This window comes from Mirounga angustirostris, unplaced genomic scaffold (genome assembly GCF_029215605.1).
Source record: "Mirounga angustirostris isolate CCGP_5_RB_7025 unplaced genomic scaffold, mMirAng1.0.hap1 SCAF_4, whole genome shotgun sequence".
Lineage (NCBI taxonomy): Eukaryota > Metazoa > Chordata > Mammalia > Carnivora > Phocidae > Mirounga > Mirounga angustirostris.
This window is the reverse complement of record NW_026991712.1, coordinates 104231808-104245016: the sequence shown is the minus strand read 5'-3', so window position 1 is coordinate 104245016 and position 13209 is coordinate 104231808. Positions and strand designations below refer to the sequence as shown.

At 34.5% G+C, this 13209-nt stretch overlaps 1 protein-coding gene across 3 annotated transcripts in view; it reads right to left on the bottom strand.

Annotated features, from left to right (window-relative positions):
• The window catches only part of COL11A1 (collagen type XI alpha 1 chain), a 206340-nt gene that overhangs the window by 171349 nt on the left and 21782 nt on the right, over nt 1-13209 (bottom strand). For all 3 annotated transcript variants that reach the window (XM_064588737.1, XM_064588736.1, XM_064588735.1), the window contains 2 exons: nt 11441-11608; nt 1685-1898 (listed from right to left, as the gene is read on the bottom strand). In XM_064588737.1, coding sequence (XP_064444807.1) covers nt 1685-1898; nt 11441-11608 — 382 coding nt within the window. The remainder of the gene's footprint in view (nt 1-1684; nt 1899-11440; nt 11609-13209) is intronic.

Below are 13209 nucleotides of genomic sequence, written 5' to 3'. Positions count from 1 at the left end.
AGTACAAGCTGAAGTCCTTACTCTGCCTCACAGGGGTGTGCCCTGGCCCTCTGACCTCTCGCCCCACTTTTTGCTTTCTTGTTCCCTGCACGAGAGCCACACTGCTGCCTCTTTACTGTTCTTTGTACATGTTCTTCACTCTGCCAGAAACATTCTTCCTCCATAGCCCCACATGGTCCACTCCTTCACTTCCAACAAGCCTTTGCTCAACGCAACCGTATCAGATGCTCTATCGAAAACAGTACACCCTTAAATTCCTTACCCTGATTTATTTTCATATCACCACTTTTCATATTAATCATTAAGGATAGTATGTAAATTGCTCATAAAAGCCTAGTTTTTCCTGCCACTGAGATGAAGTTTTCTCCATGGTCCTGACAAGGATACACTGAGTGTGGATTTTTTTTTTTTCCATCTGCACTGCTATTTCCTTCTTACACCTATAATTAAATGTCATATTTCAGATAAGGTTAGTTTTAGAAGTCTAGATGCAGCAATAGAATACCAAGTAAATTTTTTTGAAGACTTTATTTTTTTATTTGAGAAAGAGAGAGGTAGTGAGAGAGAGCACGAGGGAGTAGAGGGAGAAGCAGTTTCCCTCCGAGCAGGGTGCCTAATGTGGGGCTCGATCTCAGGACCCTGAGATCATGACCTGAGCTGAGGGCAGACGCTTAACCGACTGAACCACCCAGGCACCCAACCAAGTAAATTTAATAAACGCTTATTTATATTTAGCTGCTCCCTAAGTGAAAGGCAATATTCACAATGCAGAATTCAGAATTCAGCATGATTTTCAGAAGAGTATGATGGTTACTAGGGAGTCTAACTCTCTAAGTTCAAACCCTACCTCTGCCACTTTACAAATATATGACCTCAGGCAAGTTACTTAAACTTTCTGTACCTCAGTCCCCTTATCTGTAAAATGGGTTTATTAATATTATTTTCTTCAAAGAGTCGTGGAAAATTAAATGAGTCGACTATGTATAAAGTGCTTCCAACAGTATATAGCACGTATCGAGTATTATAAAAAGCTTCTTATGATTGTCAATATTAACATGCTTGATAATAGGTAAATCAAATTGGGTCATTCCTCTGCTCAAAAAGTCTACAGTGACCTCCCATTTCACTCCAGATAGAACCCAGAACCTTTATATCCATTTACAAAGTGTTATACCCTTTGGCCTCCCATGGCTTCTCCATCCTCATCATCCCACTCTGCTCCTGCCATGCTGGTAACCTTGACATTGCTTAGACCAAATCAGTCACACTTGGAATCAGACGCTGTGTATTTGCTTTCCCTCCTCCTGGAATAGTATACTTTTAGTTATCAGCAGGGCATGCACCCCAGATTCTTCACCAGTCACCTTCTTAGTGAGATTTTCCCTGATCTCACTCCTTAAAACTGCACCCTCCACCACCATTCCCTATCCTCTCCACTGTTCTATTTCTTTCTCTCACTTATCATCACCTGATATGCTCTTTATTCATATTTTTTTAATTGGACATCATTTGTCTACCCAGACTGCAAAAGAAACCATGTAAAATTAGATATGTTATGTTTTTTTCATTTCCGTGTCTCCAGTCTCTAGAAAAACTGCATCACACTTTATGAATATTTGTTGAATGATTAAATGAAATAATTGCTTTCTATATAGCTACAACATTGGATTATTATATTACTTACTTCCCATCAGCGATGTTAACAGTTCTGAAGAGGGGATAGTCTTCTGGGGCAGGTTTTCCAGTGTGGTCTTCAAAGAGGAAAACAGGTGATCTCCCAACCTCAACACCGATTTGCTGAATACCGTGCTCATTATATATAGATAAAAGAAAAGACTGAATTCCTTTTTTGGGTTTTATTGTAAATAATATTGAAAAATCTTCTGGAAAATTTTCTCCTGAGAAAAGAAAGCCAAAGGGTCAGAAATTCCAAATTCCCAAATTATTACTTTTTTTTTTTTTACCTTTCTAGGTAGCCTTAATAAGTCATGTAAATTCAAATGGTAATAACAATTCAGATTAAAAAAAAAATGGGAAGGAGATGATGATAAGCTTTCTCTGCAATAATTGTCCAAGCTATATTCAAACTATAAAGCCACTCATTTAAAGCACAATGATTATGTAAAATTGAATTAAAAGTTAGGAAACAAAATTGACCATGGTGCCAGTACAATATTAAATACACAGTAAGAACTTTTAAAATATGAAAGTACCACTTCTGGTGTAAGACTTGTATTTTCAACCTTGTCTGATCTGTGGCCATACACCCTCTTTTTAAAGAAGGCACTGTAAGGACACAATATATGAAGGAATTTTTTAAGTCGTCCTTTAAAAGCTAAAGAGTTTCTGGTCAGTTTTTCCTATCACACAAAATGCAGTTTCACTAATAGAAGGCTTATGTCATTATACATCACAACTATTAGATACTTGCTTAATTTGATTCTAAATTCAAGAGGACTATCTTTTTTTTTTTCTTTTTCTTCCCCTTCTTACCATCATACTCCAAATATCCAGCATGGGGCCAAATCTACGTAAGTGCTTAGTAAGTATTTATTAAATAAATATGTCAATTAAATGATTATCACAAATATATCTCAGATAATTAAGCAATGACTACTCGTATATTTTTATAAAAACACTGTGTATTAAATTTCACATTTTATTCTTCAAAAATACTTTTACATATATACCTTACTATCATGGAACATAAGTAAAGCAGGCATTATTGTTTGAAGAATGAGATTATTTCAGTTAAAAAGTTGTCCATATGCAAAACTGATGTATCTGTGTATGTGTAATCAATGATGTCTGAGCCAGGAGCTTCCACATTCAATCCATTCATTCTAAATTCTATTCTACATGGTAAAAATACTATGAATATGACCACCATGGTTTCAAATTCAAAAGAATATAGGAGACAAGCAATTCCACTTCTAAGAATTTACTGGAATAGGAACAATGCTTATGTGTAAAGATATGTTATGTCAATTCACCAGAACACCATTTATGATCCTAAGATATTAAAATGGCGTACAAGGGTTGGGACTGGCTAAATAAAATACAAAACACCTATATAGCGTAAGTAGTCACTTAAAGTGGTAGGAGACATTTTATGAAATTGAAATTATTTAAAATGTGGAAATTAAATAAGAGTATGTCATAGAGAAAGCAGTCAATTAATGTTAACCATTTAGTTCTATAATATCTATATCTGTATCTATATCTATATCTTTATCCATATCTACATATATCTAGGTAAATAGATATCTCCAAACTAAAAAGTGTTTACTTAAAATTCTTAATTTTAATTTTTAAAATAATCTACCAAACAACTTTGCTATATCACAATTAGGTCATAAAATCTTTGCTATCACAGGAAAAAATAATAAAAACATATATATATATATACAGTTTTGTTCCATTTAAGTGTCATAAAGACATCTAATTTTATATTTCTATAAATCAACAGAAGGAAAATAATCATATAAGTAAAATGGAAAGGTAATGAAACACATCAATTAATAAGGCAAGTTTTACCTGCTTGTACTATAAATAAAAATCTAGATAGGTAATTCAGCCTGCTATTAAAGAAGCTCAATAGAAAAGAAATTTTTCTTCAAATAAGTAGCTCAGAATGTTGAGAATCACAGGCATTCTTTCCCTAAATGCACCTCAATTACTCAAATATCTCTTACATTGAAAAAAACAAGATGCTAAAATATTATGAGTTAGGGGAAAACAGTATTTTTTTCATTTTTGCCAAAACATTATGAATTAATGTCTACATAGAGACATTTATGGAAAAAGGAATTTTAAGAAAGAATATATTCATATAAGACTAAATAGATCATAGCAAATTCTAACTAATCATTCAATTTGTACAGCACAGCTTTTGAAATTATCAGCTGCTAACCACACTAATGAGTAAAATCTTTCAATTATAGCAGTATTTCCCAATTTAAAATTAGGCAGTAAGATTTTAATTATTATCTTTAAGCTATGACTTTTAAAAAAGAAAATTTAGTTACCTAAAAAATCATGACTTGATGTCAAAATATTCACAGTCTAACCTAGGTACCCCACCTTAGTTTCTTCCCTATAAGACATTAAACAAAGTTGTCCATAACTGACTAAATGTCTCAGAGAGAATTCACTATGGTATTAGTTCACCAATAGAAATGCAACCATTACTATAAGAAATTGTATCTAAAATAACAATGATCAGTATTATACATGATAAAGTAAAATGTGAAAATTTTCAACTTAAATAATATGTTTTGAAATGTATAAATACAAACTAAAAATAAAGCATCCTCTGTTGAATTACGTTGTTAAAGAAAAAATGCTATTACTATTTTTGATATGCGTGTATGTATACATAAATAATGTACATGCAATTATCATAATTCACACTGAATATATTAAGTTCAATAGTGATTCTTAAAATGGCCTTTTAGTATCAATAGATATTGCATGCATGAATAAATTTTATATGAAAAAGGCACAAAACTTTATTATTTGATTTCAATTTTTTTTAGATTGTTGTCAATAGATTTCCATGTGGAATATGTCTCCCTTTAACTAAAATCCTTTTTTGATGTAGCCTGGTGATCAGCAGGATTTTGAAAATGAAGAGGGAAGGCCATTTTTGCAAAGTAGGAAAGCTCATTTTACTCTAAAAGAGGCAAGGACTGTCTCTCAGCTTCACATCATTCACTGGTTCTGTGATTATATTCAAATACTTCACATTTCTAAACCCTAATCCGTAACTTGGGCTTAAATATTCTTCTTTCCAGATGGACATGAAGACAAAGATCAATATACGCTTAAATTTCTTGGATAGTATCTCTCCCACAGCAGGTGTTCTAAAGAGGGCAGAAAGCATTTGCAAATTACAGCTTCCATTTAGGTCACATGTACAACATTTTCAGACAGTTAAATTAAAGGTCTCAGGTTAGGACTTTAGAGGACATATACCTTAATTAAACAGAATTTTAAGTGACTATCTGATAATCCTCCACCCCTACCCAGTGTTGAAGTTCCCACCACCACTGCTTACTTTTTTCATTAGAAAGTAAGTTGCTATTATGTTCCCATAATGGAAGAAAAATTATTCCAAGTAATTTTTCAAAGATCCTTTTTACTTATTTGATAAAGAATAATATTCACTCCAGATTTTTTAACTATGAAAATATCTTTGATCATTTTTATTTTATTTTATTTATTTTTTTGAAAAGTTATTTTATTCTTTTTTTTTATTCTTATGTTAATCCCCATACATTGCATCATTAGTTTTAGATGTAGTGTTCCATGATTCATTGTTTGTGCATAACACCCAGTGCTCCATGCAGAATGTGCCCTCCTCAATACCCATACCAGGCTAACCCATCCTCCCACCCCACTCCCCTCTAGAACCCTCAGTTTGTTTTTCAGAGTCCATCGTCTCTCATGGTTCATCTACACCTCTGATTTCCCCTGCTTCATTCTTCCCCTCCTGCTACCTTCTTCTTCTTCTTTTTTTTTTCTTAACATATATTGCATTATTTGTTTCAGAGGTACAGATCTGAGATTCAACAGTCTTGCACAATTCACAGAGCTTACCAGAGAACATACCCTCCCCAGTGTCTATCACTGAGCCACCCCATCCCTCCCACCGCACCCCCCTCTCCAGCAACCCTCAGTTTGTTTCCTGAGATTAAGAATTCCTCATATCAGTGAGGTCATATGATACATGTCTTTCTCTGTTTGACTTATTTCGCTCAGCATGACAACCTGCAGTTCCATCCACGTCGTTGCAAATGGCAAGATCTCATTCCTTTTGATGGCTGCATAATATTCCATTGTATATATATACCACTTCTTCTTTATCCATTCATCTGTCAATGGACATCTTGGCTCTTTCCACAGTTTGGCTATTGTGGACATTGCTGCTATAAACATCGGGGTGCACGTACCCCTTTGGAACCCTACCTTTGTATCTTTGGGGTAAATACCCAGTAGTGCAATTGCTGGATCATATGGTAGCTCTATTTTCAACTTTTTGAGGAACCTCCATACTGTTTTCCAGAGTGGCTGCACCAGCTTGCATTCCCACCAACAGTGTAGGAGGGTTCCCCTTTCTCCGCATCCCCGCCAACATCTGTTGTTTCCTGACATGTTAATTTTAGCCATTCTGGCTGGTGTGAGGTGGTATCTCATTGAGGTTTTGATTTGGATTTCCCTGATGCCGAGCGATATTGAGCACTTTTTCATGTGTCTGTTGGCCATTTGGATGTCTTCTTTGGAAAATGTCTGTTCATGTCTTCTGCCCATTTCTTGATTGGATTCTTTGTTCTTTGGGTGTTGAGTTTGATGAGTTCTTTATAGATTTTGGATACTAGCCCTTTATCTGATATGTCATTTGCAAATATCTTCTCCCATTCTGTCAGTTGTCTTTTGGTTTTGTTGACTGTTTCCTTTGCTTTGCAAAAGCTTTTTATCTTGATGAAGTCCCAATAGTTCATTCTTGCCCTTGCTTCCTTTGCCTTTGGCGATGTTTCTAGGAAGAAGTTGCTTTGGCTGAGGTCAAAGGGGTTGCTGCCTGTGTTCTCCTTTAGGATTTTGATGAACTCCTGTCTCACATTTAGGTCTTTCAACCATTTTGAGTCTCTTTTTGTGTGTGGTGTAAGGAAATGGTCCAGTTTCATTCTTCTGCATGTGGCTATCCAATTTTCCCAACACCATTTGTTGAAGAGACTGTCTTTTTTCCATTGGACATTCTTTCCTGCTTTGTCAAAGATGAGTTGACCATAGAGTTGAGGGTCCATTTCTGGGCTCTCTATTCTGTTCCATTGATCTATGTGTCTGTTTTTGTGCCAGTACCATACTGTCTTGATGATGACAGATTTGTAATAGAGCTGGAAGTCCAGAATTGTGATGCCGCCAGCTTTGCCCTTCCTTTTCAACATTCGCTGGCTATGCAGGGTCTTTTCTGGTTCCATATAAATTTTAGGATTATTTGTTCCATTTCTTTGAAAAAAGTGGATGGTATTTTGATGGGGATTGCATTGAATGTGTAGATTGCTCTAGGTAGCATTGACATCTTCACAATATTTGTTCTTCCAATCCATGAGCATGGAACGTTTTTCCATTTCTTTGTGTCTTCCTCAATTTCTTTCATGAGTATTTTATAGTTTTCTGAGTACAGATCCTTTGTCTCTTTGGTTAGATTTATTCTTAGGTATTTTATGGTTTTGGGTGCAATTGTAAATGGGATCGACTCCTTGATTTCTCTTTCTTCTGTCTTGTTGTTGTTGTATAGGAATGCCACTGACTTCTGTGCATTGATTTTATATCCTGCCACTTGACTGAATTCCTGTATGAGTTCTAGCAGTTTTGGGGTGGAGTCTTTGGGGTTTTCCACATAAAGTATCCTATCATCTGCAAAGAGTGAGAGTTTGACTTCTTCTTTGCCGATTTGGATGCCTTTTATTTCTTTTTATTGTCTGATTGCTGTGGCTAGGACTTCCAATACTATGTTGAATAACAGTGGTGATAGTGGACATCCCTGCCGTGTTCCTGACCTTAGGGGGAAAGCTCTCAGTTTTTCCCCATTGAGAATGATATTTGCTGTAGGTTTTTCATAGATGGCTTTTATGATATTGAGGTATGTACCCTCTATGCCTATACTCTGAAGAGTTTTGATCAAGAAAGGATGCTGTACTTTGTCAAATGCTTTTTCTGCATCTATTGAGAGGATCATATGATTCTTGTTCTTTCTTTTGTTAATGTATTGTATCACGTTGATTGATTTGCGGATGTTGAACCAACCTTGCAGCCCAGGGATAAATCCCACTTGGTTGTGGTGAATAATCCTTTTAATGTACTGTTGGATCCTATTGGCTAATATTTTGGTGAGAATTTTTGCATCCATGTTCATCAGGGATATTGGTCTGTAATTCTCCTTTTTGATGGGGTCTTTTCTGGTTTGAGGATCAAGGTAATGCTGGCCTCATAAAATGAGTTTGGAAGTTTTCCTTCCATTTCTATTTTTTGGAACAGTTTCAGAAGAATAGGTATTAATTCTTCTTGAAATGTTTGGTAGAATTCCCCTGGGAAGCCAGCTGGCCCTGGGCTTTTGTTTTTTGGGAGATTTTTGATGACTGCTTCAATTTCCTTAGTGGTTATAGGTCTGTTCAGGTTTTCTATTTCTTCCTGGTTCAGTTTTGGTCGTTGATACATCTCTAGGAATGCATCCATTTCTTCCAGGTTATCTAATTTGCTGGCATAGAGTTGCTCATAATATGTTCTTATAATTGTTTGTATTTCTTTGGTGTTGGTTGTGATCTCTCCTCTTTCATTCATGATTTTGTTGATTTGGGTCATTTCTCTTTTCTTTTTGATAAGTCTGGCCAGGGGTTTGTCAATCTTATTAATTCTTTCAAAGAACCAGCTCCTAGTTTCGTTGATCCGTTCTACTGTACTTTTAGTTTCTATTTCATTTATTTCTGCTCTGATCTTTATTATTTCTCTTCTCCTGCTGGGTTTAGGCTTTATTTGCTGTTCTTTCTCCAGCTCCTTTAGGTGTAGGGTTAGGTTGTGTACTTGAGACCTTTCTCGTTTCTTGAGAAAGGCTTGTATTGCTATATACTTTCCTCTTAGGACTGCCTTTGCTCCATCCCAAAGATTTTGAATAGTTGTGTTTTCATTTTCATTGGTTTCCATGTATTTTTTTAATTCTTCTTTAATTTCCTGGTTGACCCATTCATTCTTCAGTAGGATGTTCTTTAGCCTTCATGTATTTGAGTTCTTTCCAACTTTCCTCTTATGATTGAGTTCTAGTTTCAAAGCATTGTGGTCTGCAAATAGGTAGGGAATGATCCCAATCATTTGGTACCGGTTGAGACCTGATTTATGACCTAGGATGTGATCGATTCTGGAGAATGTTCCACGGGCACTAGAGAAGAATGTGTATTCCGTTGCTTTGGGTTGGAATGTTCTGAATATGTCTGTGAAGTCCATTCGGTCCAGTGTGTCATTTAAAGTCTTTATTTCCTTGTTGATCTTTTGCTTAGACGATCTGTCCATTTCAGTGAGGGGGGTGTTAAAGTCCCCCACTATTATTGTATTGTTGTCGATGTGTTTCTTTGCTTTTGTTATTAATTGCCTTATATAATTGGCTGCTCCCATGTTAGGGGCATAGATATTTACAATTGTTAGATCTTCTTGTTGGATAGACCCTTTAAGTAGGATATAATGTCCTTCCTCATCTCTTATTACAGTCTTTAGTTTAAAATCTAATTTGTCTGATATAAAGATTGCCACCCCAGCTTTCTTTTGGTGTCCATTAGCATGGTAAATGGTTTCCCACCCCCTCACTTTCAATCTGGGGGTGTCTTTGGTTCTAAATGAGTCTCTTGCAGATAGCATATCGATGGGTCTTGTTTTTTAATCCAGTCTGATAGCCTGTGTCTTTTGATTGGGGCATTTAGCCCATTTACATTCAGGGTAACTATTGAAAGATAGGAATTTAGTGCCATTGTATTGCCTGTAAGGTGACTGTTACCGTATATTGTCTGTTTTGATCATTTTTATTAACTGCCATTTTGCATTATTATTCCTACCCTGTAGGAAGATTAAGTTTAAATTCATTTGTATGTGTGTGTGTGTGGGGGGGGGAATAAGGTCCCTATTAGAGGTGTCTCCTCCTATCTGAAATACTCATTATTAGAATTATATGCCTAAGGCACAATGTTATGAGAAGGTGAAAAAGAAAAATTGATATAAGGGTATTTTGTTAACTCTCATGGAAGGAGATCCCAGAGGCATACATTGTATTCTCTTTCAATGAGTAACACAACAGAAGTGATTGAACTAATCAAACTAACTACCAATTTGGAAGGCAGATAAACTGACCCTGAGATGATGAACCAAAGTATAAAAAATTAAAAACTAACTTCTTGAGTATTTCTAGAGCTTTTCCATTAGTGTATTTTTCCCTGTTTTTTCTCTTGAAAATTCCCATCCCTTTCCTATTTCTACATTAGAGTGCAGATAAATAGAAAAGCAACATAATTTTTACATTTGCAACTTTTAAACTTGTTTTTTTAAAAAATATTTTATGGATTTAATAACTACTTTAACTTTTTATTTCCAAAGTCAGGAAAATTATGCATTGACGTTCTTTATATTTGCAGTTTGTTACTTTTGTCCATCACAAATTATGGCAAAACAAGAAAAATTTGGGAAAAATCAACAATTTAATCAAAATTAATGTGTTTTCAAAAATACTTTAAAAATGTCCATCCATGAAAAATACATTATCTTGTTCTGTAATTCTTTAGTCCCTTGATTTTTAATTTTTCTATTGTTAGGAAATAGTTTTATGTGAAAATAAGGAATTCAAATCCCTTCAGGTAGAGACAGTAGAGAGGATAATATGAAGAATGTAAATGATTAATTATTTCTAAGAGGATCCCAAAGCACCAACAAGAAACACCTGATAATATAGGGAATAATGACCTTGGCAACAGACAAGACCTGGATTAAATATTGGCCCCTTGTAATTTGGACAAATCCAAGAACTTCAGTGAAACTCTATTTCCTCTTCTGTTAAATAAGGATGAGGACATTCAATTTAGTATAGTTATAAGAAAAAAAAATAATTGACACATATCCAATAGCAGACTTGTAAGGAGTTGCTTGCCTTAACAACGTGATGCTCAGAAATTGTCATTTTTATCACTCAACTCCTTTTCCCTATTATCCTGATTTGCAGATAATTAGTGTTACTAGGTCAATCATGGAAAGAAAGAAAGAAAATATTCACCAAGTGTTTTTCAATATTCACCAAGTGTTTTTCAATTCACCAAGTGTTAACCTTTTCCGGGTGAAGATTAACAAAATCTCTAGTCCCATATCTCCTTATAACTGTGAGATGTAACTAACGTTTGCTATATTTGAGATAAAAACAGGATCCAAAAGTAACAGAATAATCTGTTTTATAAAATCTGCTGAAGAAGTACTTCTTTCAACAGAAACTTATATTAATTTTAAGAATGACACTCCTTAAGTATGTCTAAATCCACATGCCCATTCAATTCACATGGGTAGTCATTAAGGGTAAAGTTGCCATGTTCCCCCCAATAAACAAATTCTACATGATTATATGCAAAAATAAGCTAGTTAAAATATTGTCTTCAAGTTTTGTCATCTTGCAATAGAATAATAAATTACTAAATTTTCAAACGAGCATATCTTATGTGATTGTGCTAAATTAAAATTGGCAATCATTAAATCATTAGCTATTTTCATTAAGTCACCTTAGTGACTACAATGTATTCGGCATCCCATATGTGAAAGAATTATGTCTGCCCCAATAATTTTGCATTACACAGCATGATAAAAAGAAACAATAATAATTTGCAAAGTAGTAATAGTTGTAGTAATAAAGTGAACATACCTGAAAATAACTGTTTTGTTGGAGCACTGAGTTGTGCTTGCTTTGAAACTCTGTAAGCAGTATCCGAACCTTGTGAATCCTTTCTGTTTGTGCAAAAGCCTGTTGTTTTTGATATTCCCTCAGGAGAGTTGTGAAAATCTAGAGCTTTTAGTACATCAACTGGAGCAGCTGAAAATAAGTGAAAAGTAAAAAAAAAAAAAAAAATGAACAAATAATCTAATATAAAACTGAGTATTTTTAACAGATAAAATAGTTGTTGTTCTACTTCTCAAATCTGTCACACTTGCCACTTTCCCTAATATTTGGGTGGGAGATTGAGGAATGGGACAGCAGATAAATTATAAACTATAAAATTCTCAAATACAAAATATCTCAAATCAAGAATAAAATTATGGAGCAGCAAACAGAAGATATTCATGTGTGTGGGGTATATGTAGATTTAGAATCAAATATATTATATATACATATATATTATATATATGTAATGTAATACATATTACACACAATATATAATTGAATATATGTGAAATTACAACCTGTCTGATGCATCTCAATTACAAATTATAGTCTTTAATCATTCTAAGTAATTGCATTATTTGGAATTAAAGTGAAAGCCAGCATCTGGACATATTCCAGTAATTTCTAATAGAGTTATTATTCAACTATTCATAATCTTAAATAAAGATGATTTTGAAGGTTCAAATTCACAATGAATATTATACATAATTATTGTAAAATGTGCAATTAATAAGCCATATTGTATACACAAAGAGGTTAAAAGTTGTTAAAAAGAATAGGTAACAAAACATAACGCTCTTGTTTTGAGTGCTTTCCCATGTTAGCTATTTACAAATTATATATAAGCATATAGCACGTGTGAATAGTGTGTACTGTTTATGTATGTGTAGCTGTGCATGCATATATGTATCTATGTATAATTTGTTTATTTTTACCCTCTAAATTTGCCAGAGAATCTTCATGGACGTTGCTTCATGCTTCATGATTCAGATTGGAAGTCTCTGGGGACTTTGGATAAAAATGTAATCTTTGGAGAAAAGTGTAATAAAGTGTAATCCCTTTGGATAAACTTGATGTTTTAAACAGCTTCATTGGAATATAATTCACTTGCCATGTAATTCACCCATTTAAAGTGTATAATTCATTGATTTTGGTATATTATACTATTCACTTTCTTAATTGTGGTATAATACAAACAACAAAAAATTTCCCTTTTTAACCATTTTATGTACAATGTAGCAGCATAATTACATTCACAATGCTGTGCAACCATCACCACTCTCTATTTCTAAGACATTTTCATCACCCGAAACAGAAACTGTAACCATTGAGCGATAACTCCCTATTCACCACCTCTGCCCAGGCTCTGATAGCTAATAATATACTTTCTGTCTCATTTCTTGATTGGATCATTTGTTCTTTGGGTGTTGAGTTTAAGAAGTTCTTTATAGATTTTGGATACTAGCCCTTTATCTGATATGTCATTTGCAAATATGAACAGACATTTTTCCAAAGAAGACATCCAAATGGCCAACAGACACATGAAAAAATGCTCAACATCGCTCGGCATCAGGGAAATCCAAAGCAAAACCTCAATGAGATATCACCTCACACCAGCCAGAATGGCTAAAATTAACATGTCAGGAAATGACAGATGTTGGCGGGGATGCGGAGAAAGGGGAACCCTCCTACACTGTTGGTGGGAATGCAAGCTGGTGCAGCCACTCTGGAAAACAGTATGGAGGTTCCTC